The sequence below is a fragment of the Protopterus annectens genome, chromosome 7.part0, assembly GCF_019279795.1.
Source record: "Protopterus annectens isolate FY-2018-M chromosome 7.part0, PAN1.0, whole genome shotgun sequence".
Taxonomy (NCBI): domain Eukaryota; kingdom Metazoa; phylum Chordata; order Ceratodontiformes; family Protopteridae; genus Protopterus; species Protopterus annectens.
The window spans coordinates 138,021,480-138,040,571 of NC_056739.1; the positions used below are offsets into that span (position 1 = coordinate 138,021,480).

The window sequence follows — 19,092 nt, forward strand, 5'->3', positions numbered from 1 at the left end:
TGCAGCTGTATGCACGATGAACATAGTACAGTTTTGTACCTACCATAAATGTAGATGTTCGAGTGCGCATACAGCTGCAGTCCAGGTTACCCTCCCTCCATCCCCTCTTAGGACAGGGCTTATGCCAAACACCTTTATCATACAACCTATTTGGGGTATTCCTTTATGGTGTATCTGCTTGCAACTACTGTTTTGATTTATCTACTTATGTATGTTTGCATAACATCATGTTTTGCCTTCCTTTCTGGGGGCACCTGACATCTGGGGCAAGAAAAACTGAAGAAAATGGCGTCGGCTGCCTCTTTTATACCCCTGCCGCACTGACATCAGGGAAGAAGCAACGACAACCGACGCCGGACCTAGACTTTGGAATTCGGCCGACCGAGGACCCGCCTGACGGCAGATAACCCAAGTGTGATGACTGCAGCTGTATGCGCACTCGAACATCTACTTTTATGGTAGGTACAAAACTGTACTTTCTTCCTTAATCAGTTACTTGGTTCTCCATTTCATAAGACTGCATAGTTCTTCCTTAATCAGTTACTTGGGTCTCCATTTCATAGGACTGCATAGTTCTTCCTTAATCAGTTACTTGGTTCTCCATTTCATAAAACTGCATAGTTCTTCCTTAATCAGTTACTTGGTTGTCCATTTCATAAGACTGCATAGATGTTCATCGTGTTTCACTGTTGCAGTCATGACTGTAGGGTTCTCCCCTGCCGGCAGGCAGTCCTTGGTCGGCCAGAATCCCAAAGTCTGGGTCCGGCATCGGCTGCTCAGCCATGCTCCCTGACGTCAGAGCGCCAGGAGTACAAAGCTGACAGCCGACGCCATGTTCTCCAGTCTTTCTTGCCGTGCGGTGATAGCAGTTCGCAAGTGCCGGTCGGCTGACTCCTGACAATTTTTTCTAAACGTACTTCAGTCCGAAGACTTTCTTCTCCTACTCAAAGCTAAGTACCCGTTGAAACTTTTTTCTTGCTCCAGTCCAATGTCAGAAAAAGTTAATAATTGTATTTCATGTGGGAAGCAAATACCTCATAAGGATTTTCATTCTTACTGTATTCCTTGCTTAGGCCCTGACCACGACGTAGCTAGTTGTTGGTTTTGTGCTAGATTTAATCAACGTACGATTAAACGAAGGTACGATATTGCATTTCATTACTTCGGTAGGCGTTTCAATTACAAAATGTCGTCGGACACGGTTCCGGCTACCAGAGTTCACAAACGACACAAGGATAAAGACAGGCCTCCGAGGTCCAAATCAGACGATATTGTACAAGCAGAGCCAGCTTCTGGTTCAGCCGTCGTCAGTGAGGCACTTTTGCAGCCCCTATCGTCGGCCATTTCGGAACCGATGGCCGAAACGGACTCCCACGAGGAGCCAACTAGGCCTTTGAATATTTCTGTTGCAGGACCTTCGGACAATGCTCCTTCGGATGGGTCCGAAGCCGCTGTGCAGGTACCGGCTTCTGAAGGGGTTTTCAGGCCTACTCAGCTTCTAATAAAGGCAAAGCCAAAGGCAATGACTCCTTCCAAATCAAAGACTACAGCCCAGGCCTCTTCTGATCCAGCACCCAAGTCTCAGAAACGGTTACTTAAGATGGCAGAGGACTTACTTACTATGATCAGGGGTTCACATCCCCCTCCAGATAAAAGGCCAAGGCAGGAAGTGTATTATGACTCCTCTGATCAGGCTTCTGTTTCTTCTTCTGTCCAGGAATATTCTTTGCCTCCTTATGAGGATTCTGATGCTGAGGAATACATTCCTTCAGCTTCTCCCCCTGAGGATTTCTCTTTTGGGGAAACTTTACATGAAATGAGGGAACATTTTCACTGGGAAGGACAGGAGTACTCTGAATCTAAGAAGAGACTTAGGGATTTTCTTCTTCTTCTCCAACATAGACCCCTGGCTATCCCTCCTATTTTGGATATTGTGGATGATGCTTTTTCAGAGGCTAACTTAACTCCTGACTCTTTTCCTCCTGCTCTTGTTAAGCCAGACAGATATTATAGGGTTCCTGATTCCCACCAGTTTTTATACAAGAACCCTACTGCTGATCCTGAAACCATTTCTCAGGGCCCTAAGGGGGTTAAGGCCGCTACTGCTAAAAACCCCATTCCCACTGAGAGGAATTCCAGATCTTTAGAAAGATGGGGCAAAAAAGTGTACACTTCTGCTACGTTATCTATTAGGGCTTTAAACTGTCAATTTCATATGCTGAAATACCAGCAATTTATTCTGTCTGTTTTGAAACAAAAGCTAACTTCCATTTCCACCTGTGCAGATGATAAGGAATTACATGACTTAATGCATGCCACTGAACAAGTTGGGAAGCATGGTTTACACTGTGGATTTGATGCCTTGGAGGCTTCTTGTAGGGCTGCTGCCTCTGGCACAGTCATTAGAAGGCATGCTTAGTTAAAGGAACAAAACTTGTCAGATCAAGTAAAAGCTAAGTTATTGGATGCTCCTGTTCAGCATAATGTTTTGTTTGGATCTAAGGCTGAAGAGGTGATAAAGAAGATGGAGGACAAGGCAAAATCCATGCAAACGGTTAAAGATTTCTTACAAGTACAGCCACCCATATTTAGTAGGAATTGGCCTACAAAAAATTGGTCCTTTCCCAATTCAGACAGGCCTCAGAGGGGTAGATGCAGACGCTCCCGAGGAAGGCCTCAAATGCAAGCCTCTTACAGACCAAGACAGTGGACTGCTTCCAACCCTAGGGGAGGAGAGGACAGGTCGCAAGCTCATAGAAAACAGGCTCAATGACTCCCTCGGTTGGGCTGCAGGAACTTCTTGCCTGGAAGCCCCTCTCGGAGGAAAACTTTCTCTTTTTCACCTAAATTGGACTCGTATAACCCAAGACAAGTGGGTTCTGGATGTGGTTTCAAGAGGTTACAAATTCCATTTTCATACCCTACCAAGACCAAGCGGATGGCCAGATCTTCCAAAACATCAATGGTTAGAGGCCTTAAACCAGGTGGAAGCTCTCTTGGCTATGAAAGCCATAGAACTGGTTCCACTTTCAGAAATGGGACAAGGTTTTTACTCAAGGCTCTTTCTAGTCCCCAGAAAGCAAAATTCATGGAGACCCATTCTGGATCTGTCAGCCTTGAACACTTTTCTCGAGATATCAAAATTCAAGATGCTTACTCTACAGCAGCTACTTCCAATGCTGACCAAAAATGCATGAATGGTAACTTTGGATTTAAAGGAGGCATATTTACACATTCCCATCAGGCAGGAATGCAGAAAATACCTCAGGTTCAAGGCCGGATCGAGGCACTATCAATTCTCTGCGCTGCCCTTTGGATTGTCTACTGCACTCAGGGTCTTCACCAAATGCCTGGCTCCAGTAGTAGCTTATTGCAGACTCAAGGGAATTCAGATTTACCCTTATCTGGACGACTGTCTTATTCAGGCAGACAGCAAGGATGTCTTACTCCAGCATCTAGAATTTGTTCAGAATCTTCTCAAGTTCCTGGGATTCACTGTAAACATAAAAAAGTCAAATTTGACACCCTCACAACAGATGACTTTTCTGGGTGCTCTTCTAAACACAACAACCCAGATGGCATTTCTGACATATGAAAAACAATTACAGCTGGCTTCAACTTTCAAAACTTTGGCAACATTAACTCGGCTATCTGCAAGGAAATTCCTGCAGGCTTTGGGTTACATGGCCTCCTGCATCCTTCTCGTACCATATGCAAGACTACATATGAAGAAAATACAGTGGTACCTAAAAAGTGTATGGTCTCAGCATTGTCACAGTTTAGACATATACAGATCACCGTCCTGCCTTGTCTTCAAAAGGAATTCCTTTGGTGGTCCAGGGCATGTACTCTAAACAAAGGAAAACCCTTCAGTCTGCCTCCAGCCAGTCAGATACTAACCACGGACGCCTCAGACTATGCATGGGGAGCCCATTTGCAGGGCAACTGTCTGCAGGGCCTTTGGACAAAGGATCAGAAGCACCTGCATATCAATTTAAAGGAAATGTTAGCCGTTCAGAATGCTCTATTGGCCTTCAGGAATCTTCTACAACCAGGACAACTACTGATACGGACAGACAACACCACAGTTATGTGGTACATAAACAAGCAAGGGGGATCACATTCCTATCCCCTTTGCAGACTAGCCATGAATCTATGGCACACAGCTCTAGCTTGCAAACTGGACCTTCAAGCTCAGTTTCTACCAGGGAAGCAAAACTTCCTGGCAGACAGTCTGAGCAGAAACCTGTCGGACCCACACGAATGGATGCTGGACACCGAAATATTCAAGATGATTACAGCAGTCTGGGGATGTCCTCACATAGACCTCTTTGCATCCCACCTCAATTATCAACTACAGATTTTTTGCACCAGGACATTTCACGAACTAGCTTGGAAAGTGGATGCACTATCTTTCAGTTGGAGAAACCTCTCGGGGTATGCCTTCCCGCCTCTACCTCTTCTTCCACGGGTGTTATTAAAGATCAAACAGGACAAGCCCAAGATGATAATTTTGCTGGCCCCAAATTGGCCTCGACAGTTTTGGTACTCAACACTGAAAAACCTTTCTCTGGAGCCCCCTTGGGTTTTACCACAGACACCGAACCTTCTGTTCCAACACCAGGGTCAGTTTCTGCACTCCCATGTCAAAACTCTCAGCCTGGTGGCCTGGTTAATCCAGGGTCTATGATTTATTCTCTCCTACCCAAGCAGGTTATGGATGTCATTTTAGAAGCCAGACGTCCTAGCACTAGAAAATCTTATGCAGGAAAATGGAAAAGATTTTGCTCTTGGATGCAGGCTCAGGATTCGGATCCTCTTATTCCTAACATTCCTCTGATTTTACTTTACGTGACAGACTTCTTACATAAGGGTCTCTCTTTCTCTTCCATAAAGATACATGCCTCTGCTATTTCTGCTCATTATAATACAGATCCTCCAATTTTTTCCCACCAGCTCATGAAACAGTTTCTCAGAGGAGCTAAGAACTTAAGGCCCCCTAGATCTCCACCCATTCCTGCTTGGGATCTCAACTATGTTTTGAAAAAAACTCACCTTGCCTCCTTTTGAGCCTGCTGCCACATCTGACATCAAGTTTTTATCTTGAAGGACAGCCATCCTGTTAGCTCTGACCTCTGCCCGGAGAGTTTCGGAGTTGCAAGCTCTCATGGCTGTGGAACCTTGTATTATTTTTCATCAAGACAGGGTGTCTTTAAGGACTAATCCTACTTTCATGCCTAAGGTGGTTTCCAAAGTGGCTTTAAATCAAACTATTCACTTGCCAACTTTTTTCCCCAGTCCTCAAAATAAGGGGGAAAGGATCTTGCATTCCTTGGATGTACACAGACAACTACGTTTTTGCCTGGACAGAACCAAGGACATCAGGAAATCAGAACAATTGTTTGTTTCTTATGCTTCAAGTTCCCAAGGTAAAGCCATTTCAAAACAGGCCATTTCTAAATGGATTGCTCATGGAATCAAATTTTGCTATTCACACCATGGAAAGCAAATCCCAGGGAGTATAAGGACTCACAATACCAGAGCTGCTGCCACTTCAGCTGCCTTCCTCAGGGGAGTTCCTACAAAAGACATTTTGGAAGCTGCAACTTGGAGTTCAGTGCATACTTTTTCTAAGCACTACAATCTACCTCTCTACTCTAAGTCTAGGACAGGCTTTGCTTCTGCAGTCTTGCAGGGCCTTTTAGCCGCCCCCTCTACTTTATGACCTCCTCCCTTTTATTCTGCTTTGGGATTCAACCCTACAGTCATGACTGCAACAGTGAAACACGATGAACATAGTACAGTTGTGTACACTTACCATAAATGTAGATGTGCGAGTGTCTTCACTGTTGCAGTCTGGGTTACCCTCCCTCCTGTCCCCTCTTATTTTTTCTTTTGTGTGGTTCCCTTCTTCACCCTTCTTCTGAGGTGTATTTGCAAAGGGTATGGGATCTTACTCATTTTGGAACACCTGACATCTGGGGCAAGAAAAACTGGAGAACATGGCGTCGGCTGTTAGCTTTGTACTCCTGGTGCTCTGACGTCAGGGAGCATGGCTGAGCAGCCGACGCCGGACCCAGACTTTGGAATTCTGGCCGACCGAGGACTGCCTGCTGGCAGGGGAGAACCCTGCAGTCATGACTGCAACAGTGAAGACACTCGAACTTCTACATTTATGGTAAATGTGAACAACTGTACTTTCTTCCTTAATCAGTTACTTGGTTCTCCATTTCATAGGACTGCATAGTTCTTCCTTAATCAGTTACTTGGTTCTCCATTTCATAAGACTGCATAGTTCTTCCTTAATCAGTTACTTGGTTGTCCATTTCATAAGACTGCATAGTTCTTCCTTAATCAGTTACTTGGTTGTCCATTTCATAGGACTGCATAGTTCTTCCTTAATCAGTTACTTGGTTCTCCATTTCATAAGACTGTGTAGTTCTTCCTTAATCAGTTACTTGGTTCTCCATTTCATAAGACTGCATAGATGTCCTTCAAGGATGCATCTGCAGTCCTTACAAATGGGTTGTCCTGTCGTCAGGCAGCCCTTCGGTCGGCCGGATTCCAAAGTCTGGGTCTGGCCTCGGCTGGTGTCGCACTTCACCCGACGTCATAGCTGCAGTTCCTCGGGTATAAAGGCATCAGCTGACGCCATTTTCCTCAGTCTTTCTTGCCACGTGGCGCCCGAAGCAGAAGCTGTTCGCAAGTGCCGGTCGGTCAGAACCAGAGATTACTACTACAAGTACCGAAGACTTCTAAAAAGCTAAGTACCCCATTGGGGACTCTTTCTTGCCTCAGCCGATGTCAGAAAAAGTGAATAACTGTTAGTTCTTCCTTAATCAGTTACTTGGTTCTCCATTTCATAAGACTGCGTAGTTCTTCCTTAATCAGTTACTTGGTTCTCCATTTCATAAGACTGCGTAGTTCTTCCTTAATCAGTTACTTGGTTCTCCATTTCATAAGACTGCATAGTTCTTCCTTAATCAGTTACTTGGTTCTCCATTTCATAAGACTGCATAGTTCTTCCTTAATCAGTTACTTGGTTCTCCATTTCATAAGACTGCATAGTTCTTCCTTAATCAGTTACTTGGTTCTCCATTTCATAAGACTGCATAGTTCTTCCTTAATCAGTTACTTGGTTCTTCATTTCATAAGACTGCATAGTTCTTCCTTAATCAGTTACTTGGTTCTCCCTTTCATAAGACTGCATAGTTCTTCCTTAATCAGTTACTTGGTTCTCCATTTCATAAGACTGCGTAGTTCTTCCTTAATCAGTTACATGGTTCTCCATTTCATAAGACTGCATAGTTCTTCCTTAATCAGTTACTTGGTTCTCCATTTCATAAGACTGCGTAGTTCTTGCTTAATCAGTTACTTGGTTCTCCATTTCATAAGACTGCATAGTTCTTCCTTAATCAGTTACTTGGTTCTCCATTTCATAGGACTGCATAGTTCTTGCTTAATCAGTTACTTGGTTCTCCATTTCATAAGACTGCGTAGTTCTTGCTTAATCAGTTACTTGGATTCTTGTTTTTTTTTTAAATCCCTTCTTTGTTTGTCATATCTATTTAAGGTTGTGTCCCTAGGGATTTGCCTTCCTGCTTTACCATCTATTGTGTATGCTTCTGACTGAAGGGGAAAACACTTCTGGTGTCCCAGGCAGTATTTTTTAATTTTCTGTGCTTCAGGTTGAAGGTTCCTGTTGGATGCTTAATTCGTACCTCACTTGTTGCATATTGTAGTCAGTTTTTATGTAATTGAAATGCCGGAACGCACTAGAGCAACTCCTGAAACACAGAGACTGAATGGACGAAAAAGCAGACATATTTACCTAGTCAGAGATGATAATTTCCTGGAATATTCCCTTTTTCTCGGAGTTGGTATATACATGGCCCCACTGCTGAAACGTCTGAAAGTTCAGGGGGTGCAGTGGCCAAAAAGAAGTTTAATTTTAATCTTTTTTTTTTTTTTTTTTTTTTCTAGAATGTCCACAATCCGCATTTCAGGTGAAAACAATTCAGTAGGAAGCCCAGTTTTTACTGTTTTTGTATGTGGGACTCTGTGCCCCTATATTCCTTTAAGTTATTCTTTCAGGCATACCAAACCCTTAAGTGTCTTCAGACATATAGCCGCTCGTGGGCCATCTTTGCCTTTTATAGGCAGTTTTTAAATTCTCTAAAGAGTTATTTTAGCGGGATTAAGGTTTGCTGTCTGTTGGCTGTAGCTCTTTAGTGGCAATTAACTCTACCCCAAAATTTTTGATTTCTGTCCCTTTTGTTCTGTCTCCTTATCCTGCATGTCTGAAGGATAGAATTACTTTTCATAGCTTCTAAATATTGCTGGTTTAGGAGACCACTCGTATCTCTGAACCAGTTTGCTACAACATGTATGATCGATTACAGGGGAGTGTCTTTCTCTCAAAGACCATTTTATTCAAAGTTCTGTTTTTGTGTGTGTATGCATGTGCACCTGTGTGTGTGTGTGTGTGTGTGTGTGTGTGTGTGTGTGTGTGTGTGTGTGTGCGTGTGCGTGTGTCTGTGTGCGAATGAAATGTGTTTTTAATGTTTTACAGTTTACGGAATTGCCATTGCAGTTCCAGTTTAACTAACTTGTGGTTGCACGTTTTAACTATTGCAGTGAGATAGGCTTTTATTGCAGGTATTCATTGCTCTTTCTGCAGAATTGTGGTGTTGCTGTATTTAAATAAGGAGTTGTGGAGTGCACAGAGGGGCTACCCCCCCAGGAAAAAAATGTGCTAGTTTTCTGTAGGCTTTGAATGAAGCTATAGTTTTTTTTTGTTTTGTTTTAAAATGCAGTATTCATTGTTTTATTTGCCGTTAGAAATTTGATATTTCATAGCTATTGCTTATATTTGAGACATAAATCCTTAACCATGTACTTAGTCACCGGCCACACTTTAGTTTAATGGGGCTTAGAAATACACAGGATTATTAGTTTTCATAGTTTGTGCCATGGTTGTGATGACTTGGAGGTCGGTAGCTTTTATGTTCCTCCCTACAAATCATGGTGGGATGAAGGTCACTTGTGTGCTGCTGTCAGGCTAGATTTTAAACAGTATAGCATTTTGTATTCATTTGCAGATGGGCAACTATTACATCCTGTATAAGGTGCATTATTCAGGGATGCCTTTATTGGCAGAACACTCTTTACAACTTCTTCTGCTTTACTCTGAAAATTTTCAGAAATGGCTACATTGATTTTTTTTTTCCTGTGTTTGCAAAGTCTCCTTGTTTGGAAATGTATTTTCCCGATCAAGGTCTCCTGAGGGCTTTACTGATAAGATTGTATTTTAATATAGCAGCCAGCCAGATGTGCAAGAAGATAAGTGAGTGCATTTTAATGTGGCATCCAGCCACATGTGCAAGAAGATAAGTGACTGCATCCCAGTACTTCCTGCAGACGTTCATCAGTGTCAGATATGAAAGTTATGCCTGCTTGCTATAATGCCTGATCTGGGAGTAGAGCTCTGGCTGCATGAAACAGACATCTGTTATGTTTTTTGTGCTTTTAGCACTTGCATGCTTGATCTAGAACTAAAGAGGCAGAGAGGGTGTGGTGTATTGTGATCCCAGCCGAGGAAAACTGCATGTGCTGAGCTGTCAGCTGTATTAGTACCTACAGTGAGATTTCTACCTTGGGATGAAGTGTTGAGTGTCTTATGTTCATGTTCTGCCTTGGTGTAGAGGGTTAAGGCTGTGAGCTGTAAACAGTTGTTTTTCATTGTTGCACTAATAACTTCTTAGGATTTCCTGCTATGGAAGCTATTGGATAACCCAAATACCAGAGACTCCAATCCCCTCCTTTTGGTCTGGTGGACTTCCTCCCCTCCAGTGTCCAGGTTTGCTGGCTGGCCACATATTTTCAGTTCTTTCTTGACGTCAGAGCCCGATTATATTTCACAGTGTTCATATGAATGTTAGACAACACTGACCAGTCCAAATCTAAGTACATGTGACCCTTTCCCACTCGCATCTTGATGACTGTTGCACTGTGGTTTGAGAGCTCATTACAAGTCCTTCACAGTTCATTAGACACAAGCTCCCTCTCATAAAGGAGTTGACATCACTTTGAAGGAGCTCTAGCTCTGAGATTGGTTTTCTAAGTCTTTAAGACTTGTGTTTAAATGGTGGTTCTGAAGGTAGTTGCTTACTACACTGCAGTCCTGTGATACATAAACATGCATCTCAGAACAAGAATGTTCCTGCTTTGCAGGTCTGCCTTGCAGCTGTGGGATCAGTGCATCTACCATGCCAAAGTACCATGCGGGCAGACAACCTAGCTTATCCAGTTTGTTTAAACCAATAGTACTTGGTCAGTAGGCAGGCTTTTCAGACATTAATGGTCATATGTAGAAAACTCTTAGCTTCCCAAGGTTTGGGACCACACAAGAAACTGCACTGACAACATTGTAAGGGTGCATACAGTTTGTTCCCTTGACTCCGAAGGCCTTTTTGGGGTCAGGAAGAGAAAGGAGTTCATGCAGTTCACATCACTCCTTCCAGTGCAAGGCAGTCCTGTTTCTTGGTTCTCATCAGCATGGAAGAACCGATCAAATGCTTTCTTTCTGATATGATCATTCTTTTCTAAAGAAAGAGAAAGCACTCTGTTCTTTTCATCTTACGGCCTAGACACTGAAGTCTAGTTTGGTAATAGGGTATTATTTTCATCTTTGGGTAGTCAAGTTCTTACTGGAAGTTAGATAACCCAGTTCTTAGAATATCAACTGTCTAACTGTAGAGATTTTTACATTGCATTCAGTTTCTGGAACATTTGATGTTCCTTAATATCTTTTTTATTTAAGTCTTGTTTCTTTGAGCAGTTGCATTCATCACAAACAGAGCATGGTAAAAGCTGAAACTCAACCAGTTTCTCAGTATTAAAATTTGCTCATTATTAAAGCCTTGGCGTAACCAATCCTGTGATAAGAATTAATTTGACTATTCTATAGTAATGAGCGTGGTTTAAGAGTACATATTGAACCTTCATTTCAGGTAACATTTAAACCTGTAATTTAGTGCTTTGATCATTAGTCAGTGGCAGGTGAAAGATAAAAACAACAGTTTTAATCCAAGTGAGTAATTCTGGTTCTGTGGGTGTCCTTCACAATTTTTCTGGAAGGCATGGTATACTGATTGAATACTTGGTGACTATTTTTTCATGCCTAACTAAATGGAGGCACCATGCTTTTGTGGCCGATCTAGCTATCTGTAATCAAGGCAACACTTTTATAGTCACTAGATGAATGTAGTGAAAATTTTGTTTGACTTTGTATTCTGACTCTTTGTACCTCAGTAGGTTTTAAAAATACTTATTTGTCATTGTTTAGATCACATCACCATGGGTCTGGATGAGATGCTGGTTAGCGGGCTGTCTGTAGAGTGCAAGGTTTGTGGAGATAAAGCTTCTGGTTTCCACTATGGAGTACATGCCTGTGAGGGCTGCAAGGTAAGTCTTCTTGGCTAGTCAAAGCAGTTCTAGAATAATAGTCTGATTGAGCAGACGGCTAAATTACTTAAATTTTGTTCAACAGTTGCAGTTCCTTTTTCAGTAGGGTGCCTAGCCTACATGTCATACGAATGAAGATCTCATTAATGTGTATAAACATGTTCATAGATGTGTGTTTAATGTTCTGGGTTATGAAGGAAGGTTAACTGTGCTTGGCTATTTTGTTTTATTAATTCCCTCTCGCCCCACAGAAGAAATGTATGTCCTAGATTCCTCTTCTGAGTCACTTTAAAATCGGAGCAGCCCTGATTATGTAGCACAAGCTCTGAAATCACATTTTGCTGAGTTTGCCTCTCTTCCCCAAAAGCATTTCAGCCTAGTCCATGTTTCTAGTAGTTGGTAGGGTGGTTGGGGCAAAGTGGGTGGGGGATGTAAAGTCCTTTGTTGAGGGGATTTGCAGGGGCAGACTTGACAAAATGAGATCTCTGTACCTTTGCCATAGATATTTAGGGCCAAATCCTTTAAAAAAAAGTATTTGTTCTTTGGTAAATGGTCCAGGAGAACACTGAGGAGCCTAGCTCATGTTTGTATTTATCCCAGAGCACTGTCTGTTTAGTCACTTGATCAGAGTCGTGCAGTAGGTGAATTGAGGTTGAGGCATTCAAACTCTGCACTACAGGAAGCAGCTTGATACAGCTCATAGCCTTAATCCTGTGTGCTGCCAGACTGTCATTGCCGAGTACTGGATTGCACAGAATGTGAACTACAAAGATGTGTGGCCAGTAAAGAAAAGAAATATGAGGTACTGCAGAAAAAAAATTGTTGTCTTCCCAGACAGTAATGCATATAATTTTACACTTGGAGGTGGCTAAGTGGAAGGCAGTACAGCCACTTATCAATGTGAAAGAAGTAAAAGATTCAATAGAGTTTTGTATCAAAACAAATCTTGCATCCACAGCATGCTGTACTGAAACCGTTAACATAAATATGTTAATGTTATCCTTGCATCCACAGCGTGCTGTACTGAAACCGTTAACATAAATATGTTAATGTTATCCTTGCATCCACAGCATGCTGTACTGAAACCGTTAACATAAATATGTTAATGTTATCCTTGCATCCACAGCATGCTGTACTGAAACCGTTAACATAAATATGTTAATGTTATCCTTGCATCCACAGCATGCTGTACTGAAACCGTTAACATAAATATGTTAATTTTATCCTTGCATCCACAGCATGCTGTACTGAAACCGTTAACATAAATATGTTAATTTTATCATGGGAACAGCTTAAAAAGTGCCTGCATATTCTTTACTTTGACAGTTCATAATTGTGATTTAGGCAGTGTGTATGTTAGCTTTCTGACTTGTCTTCATGAAGTAATAGCAAAGTTGTTTACATATGCCTCAAAAAGTGATCTTCATAAGGAAAAGATGCAGCATTTCTTTTGGGGGTTCAGAAGCAAAACTAAAACTAAGTATATAACCTGCTTTGCATACCTGCCTGTACGCCCACACAAAAGAAGGTGTATAACGTGATACTTGTAATCTTGTAAAAGTAAGCAGAAATATGTATTACCTTTTGTTTGGGTGTTTCATTTGTATAAGCCACAGTGCTTTGTTGTAAGTACATACAATCAACTGGCTGATTTCAGTATTAGTATACTGTTAGCAAGTACTTGTATGTAAACTGTTTTTGTTATTTCATATAAAAATACTGTCTCTGTGCCACTCTGCTAATTCATAAGCATGGGTACTTCTTCATACATGTCAGCTCAGTTTAACTTGTAATGTTTATGAAAGAAAACTGAAAAGCAGGGCATTGCTTCCAGAGTGTCGACTCTGTAGATAGATGGAAGGAACCCTGCCTGTGACTCGGGCGACCACAGTTCGATGAGTAGACCCTGCACTGGCGGAGTTGATGAGGGGAAGGAGAGAAAGGAAAAGCCAGGCCTGTTTGCTTGTCTCAGGGAGGAGGGAGGGCTGAGGAATGTGTGCCAAGGAGAAGTGTAGCTGCTTTGTTGTCAGGGTTACAGGAGAACATGCTAGAGAGCGCACCAGGTCAGGATGGGACAGTACTGTAGTATAGTCAGTGTGCTACTGCAGGAGAACATGGCAGAGAGTGCACCGGGTTAGGATGGGACAGTACTGTAGTATAGTCAGCGTGCTACTGCAGAGTCACAGTGGAACCTTGTACTGTCACATTGCACACCCCTGCTGGAGGGAGGAGCCTTAAGATAGCCGTGTGACCACAGGGTTGAGGACATTCACCACTCTTGTCAGGAAAGCGCCATATGAACCTGGAACTGGCAAGGGGAGGTCAGGACAGAAAATCCATCCAGCTTGCAGGATGATAGTCTGTCCCCGATTCATCCAGTCTTCACCCTTGGAAGTTGAAGGATAACAAATGGACCATTTGGGTGACTTTGGCGGAGAGCTGATGGTCAGTGTAAGGACTGCCGAAAGACATCACAGTTTAACTGCTGTTGTCACTACCTGTTTGGACCACTCTACCACAATAAAAAAAATGTTCATAGATATCTAATGTGACTTTAGATATGTAAACAGTGATATTTGTCATACTGTGTAGCAGTAATAGAAAGAGTGAAATGGGTCTTGTTGTAAGGCTGCACTTTTGAGCTAGCTCCAGGTTTTACTCTCCTGCCTCTCTGGTAGTTAATGCAGAGGATTAAGACTATGACCGCTTAATGAGCTGCTTCCTGTAGTCCATGGCTAGAATCCTTTAGGCTCCATTTGCCCAGTGTCTGAATTTGAGCAAGTCACTTAACCAGATAAGGTTCTGGGGTAATTAGGAAATTGATCTAGGCTCGTCAGTGATCTTATGGACTGCATTCCTAATAACTACCTGTAAACCCAAGTGTTTAGATAGTAATTATCTGAAATCTCAGGGCCTGCATTGGCGAACTAATGGTTGAAACCTGGACTTAAAATACTAAGTACAAGAGATGGAATATTCCCTTTTTTCCAAGGTACAGCAGTCTTGGTGTTGGTATATATAGGTTTGGAGGGACTCGTCCCCTGCAAAAACAAAGTTTAAAGGAGAAGAGCGATGTTTGGTATTCACTTTTCTTCTGTATTTTCAGTCTCTTTAATCATATGGCACTCACTAATGCAAGGGTAAAGATTTCGGTAGGGTGCCCTTTTGACATCAGACTAGTTCATCGATTACATTGTCAACATTCGTTGGATGCACAGATGCACCTCTTAAACTTTGATACAAAGGGTCACCTCTTGAGCTTGGCTGTCTGGAACACATAGTAAACCTGTTACAATTGGTGATCCGGTCATAATCCTCTGTAGTAATAATAATATTAATAATAAATGGGAAGGAAATGGAAGTACAGGAAAATTAAACATGGTGAAGAGCAAGCAGAGGAACATACAGAACGGGGCAGGGAAGGAAAGTGTGGGAGAAGGGAAGGAAGAGTCTACTTTTTTTTTCTTTTTGAGGATTGGGACAGTCCCCCTTTTTTTCATGCAAAAGGGTAGATGAGCAAAATGAAGTCAAAGGATGGAAAGAGAGTATAGATATGGAAGCAAGGAATCAAACAAAAGTAAAATGTAGACAAAGACCAAAAGGGGAGGTGCTGAAAAAAGGATAGACAGTAAGATAGACACTCCCATCAACAGAAGCAGGGTAAGTGGTTTTGCAGAAGATTGGACTGCAAACAGAGGTGCCAAGTGACCTGTAAGGAAGAGGAACACCAGGACTGGAGATATGATAAGGGTTCCTCTCTTGATCTTCCTGTTGCTTCCTTGGCATGACCTAAACAGAGATCATTTATCACCACGGCCATGCTGCCCACTGGCCACTGCCTCAGATGGCACACTAGGCAGTGACATGACTCTGCTAGTCACACAAACAAGGTCCTCAAGAAGTTAGTTCAGATGTCAAGCCACTGGTCCACAAAACTCCTCCATGACCTCCTTCAGCTTCTGCTGGGAAACAAATTGTGACCCACTGGTAGTGTCATCAGACTGAGCAAAAACACCCTTGCTGTCGGTGATTGATTGCCAAATGCCAGTGAGGGCATGTTCAGTTTCCTGGTGGAGAGCCAGGCATAGAGGAAGACAGCATGGCTGACACTGCATAAAAAAGTAACATAAACGGAGAGAATTAAAAATAAATAAATTAAAATCTAAAAGAAGATTATCAAGCGAGAGACCACTTTCTATCCTGACTGTATTTAATTGTCATCATTACAGGTACCTACAGGTATGCTAAACAGTTGCTAGGTATGCTGTTATGTCAAAGCCATAATGCTGACTAGGTGTGTCATAAGATGTCCTTTCTATGTCACTGTTGCCTAGGGCAGTCCAATGTCCTGGCAGTATACCCAAGCCTTAGGTTGCTTTAAAGTCACACGTGTGCTCCTCGCATAGTGTGGGGCATAAAGGTGACATCTGGATGTACCATCCCCAGAACTTCTTTGCTGCCAGTCCGAACGCCATCTTTAGATCATTAGTGTGAATGGCTACATTCCATCGCTTGTTTCCGAGCCGTTGTAGAACTTCCCACCCAAAGGGACAGCCGTCAGGGAAGAAGTTAGGCCGGAATCTTCCACTGTCCAGCCTCTGCCAGACATTTCTCCCAAGGTGAGTGAATGCCTGGAGGTTCACCAGCTTTGTTGTCTGATTCCTCTGCCGCAACTGGGTTGGAGGCCGATGGGGGTCTGGCGTTAAGTATGTCCATGGAGGCTTTGCAGACATCTGTTTCGGACGTTCAGGGGAACCACGGTTGATTATTTCCGAGGGGCCTAGGAGTGTTCCTCAGATTTTAGTTAGGGAAGAAGTCCCTAATACCGTTATTGAATGCCGTCCTGGATCAGAGCCCTCCAAGTTTTATAAGGCAGACATCCCATTAAAGAAAATCAAAAAACTAAATGTGTTTCTTCTGCCCCTAAGGATCCACAGAGTGAGTGGCTGGCCTTCACTCAGGGTTTGTTTAATACTTTGGCATCAAAACCTCCTCAGGGTGTTTCTGTTCCACCTCCCCCCTTGGTCCTCTACTCCACTTAAAAAGCCCAGGGAACAGGATTAGGAGGAGTTGTGTTCTAATGAGGAATCCCTTGCTTACTCTTCTTAAATTCCTTATCCTTTGGACTATGGGTCAGAGGAAGAGGAATCTACCAATCCTGATACTCCCTTTTAAGAGATTTATTTTGGAGACACAGTCTCCAGGATGATGGAGTTTTTTTTTAAATGGGATTATGCTCAGGGCTCTGAAATCCATAAGAGGTATGCATTGCTGCAAATGGAATCTCCTAAATCTTCTGGTATTCCCGCTGCTTTGTTGGATGTGTTTTCCAATGCCTCTAAAGCTCCAGATTCTCAGCCCCCCCCCCTGCTCCCAAGTAACCTTATAGGGTTCCTGAGCACTGTAACTTTTTGTACAAGTGTCATGCTGTTGACCCCTCAGTGTTGTCTTTAGTTTCTGACAACCCCTCTCAATTGCTTCATTCGCACAAGTTACTGCCTTCGGATAAAGATAACAGAACCATGGAAAGGCTAGATAAGAAGGTTTGTACCTTGGCTGCCTTTGCTTTTAAGGCCATTAATTATCAGACTCATAAGTCCAGGTATGTGTTGGTTCTTCTATCTCAGGCTTGTCAGGTTATTTCTGATTCTCAAGACTCTGAGGGTAAACTTTCTGCTCTATCCCTGCTGGGACTTTTTCCCAGGTGGGTCATCATTCCATCAAGTGTAGATCTGATGCAGCAGATGCTTCCTCTAGTGCTGCTGCGTTTGGGTCAGAGATGATGAGGTACTCTTGGCTTTGGCTTCAATTTTTGCGTGATGATATTAAGGCTAAGTCGATGGATTCCCCTCTAGGTAATAAACACTTGTTTGGCGAAACTGCTGCTGCTTTGTTTAAGTCCTTTCAGGGTAAAGTTAAGGCTTTACAGGAACTTAAACATGTTGGTTTCTTATGTGCCTAACTTTCAGAGAAATTACCCCAATAAGCCAGCATTTGTTCGCAGGCAAATTCGCCCTCCTTCTAAAGGTAAAAAGGGTGGCAGGTGGTCTCCTCCTGCAAAGGCTACTCAGACTTCTGTGCCTCAGAAGTCTCCTTTTCCTGTTAAACCAGGTGCTGCCTGATTATTCTATTCTTCCCAGCCACGTTACTCTTTCTCTTCGCATCTATCTTCCTGTTTGGCTAAATATTACTCAGGATTCCTGGGTTCTATCCATTATCTGGCAGGGGTATTTCATGGTCGGAAATCTCTTTCCCCTTTTATAGGAATTCCTCAGCCCCCTCAGGAATTGCTGTCCTTTCCAGGGTGCTTTTAGATCTTTTGACTCTGGGTACTATTCAAGAGGTAACTGTGTCCCAAAGGAGGAGGAGATTTTACTCCAGGATGTTTCTAGTAACCAGGAAAGAGGGTACCTGGAGACCATTTCTAGATCTCTTTCATCTAAACATTTTTCTCAAGGTGCCCTCCTTTCGAATGCTGTCCCTTCAGGCATTATTCCCTCTTTTTTGCTTCCTCTGGCTTATATGGTGTCTCTGGATCTCAAGGATGCTTATCTCCATATCCCTATTCATCATCTTTTCAGGAAGTTTTTACATTTCTTTGTTGCTTGCTAGCATTTTCAGTTCTTTGCTTCACTCTTTGGCCTTTCTACTGCTCCAAAGTTGCCTTACTCCTGTGATTGCTTTTTGCAGGCTTCAGGGGATCAAAGTCTTTCCTTAGAGATCTTTTTTGCCATTTCCCTTCTGCATAGCCTGAGATTCACAATAAACTTAAAAAAAAGTATTTTCTGACTGTTTCTCAGGACCATGTTTTTCTGGGGTGCAGGATCCAGACTGTGTCTGTGCTGGCTTCACTAACAGCCAGGGAATTTCTGAGAGCTCAGGGGTTCATGGCCTCCACCATTCCTATGCTCCCTCTGGCAAAACTGTACATGAGAAAGTTTCAGTCGTTTCTGAAGTCAGTTTGGCTTCAACATGCACATACCTTTGAATTGTACTTCCTCTTCTGCCTTGTCTCAAGAAGGAACTTCTTTGATGGATTCAGCAGTTGTCTCCAAGTCCAGGGCTCCCTTTTCATCCCTCTCTTCCCTCTCAGGAGCTGTTCACAGATGCTTTAGATGTGGGATGGAGAGCAGCATTTGGCTCCCTAAAAGTGCAGGTGTTTGGTCATCTCTTCAACAGAAAGAGCACATCAGTGTCAAAGAGATGAGAGGTCTTCCACTGGATGTTCAGGCTTTTCATCCTCTTTTCTCCCTGAGACCTCTCAAGGTGTTTACAAGACAGTACCACAGTGATGCGGTATGTAAGAAAACAGGGGGGACAAGATCTTCTCATCTTTACCGGTTGGCTATCCTGGTGTGGGAACTTGCTGTCCAGTATCAAGTGACACTTCAGGCAGTTTACATTCCCTCAGTCAAAATATTGCGGTAGACTCTGAGCAGGTCGTTAACTCAATCCCTTGAATGGATGCCTAACAGGGATGTGTTTCAGGACATTGTCCACCAGCGGGGTACTCCTCAAATAGATGTATTTGCTTCCCCTCTGAACAGACAACTTTTTTTTTGTGCCAGAGTCCCAGGTCCTCTAGTTTGGAAGGTAGATACCTTATCCTTTTTTTGGAAGGGGATG

General features: G+C 42.9%; 1 protein-coding gene across 2 annotated transcripts in view; it reads left to right on the forward strand.

The window, feature by feature from the left end:
- PPARD (peroxisome proliferator activated receptor delta) overlaps positions 1-19,092 on the forward strand; it is a 598,118-nt gene that overhangs the window by 406,292 nt on the left and 172,734 nt on the right. For both annotated transcript variants that reach the window (XM_044076576.1, XM_044076577.1), the window contains exon 3: positions 11,348-11,466. In XM_044076576.1, the coding sequence (XP_043932511.1) occupies positions 11,348-11,466 (119 nt within the window). The remainder of the gene's footprint in view (positions 1-11,347; positions 11,467-19,092) is intronic.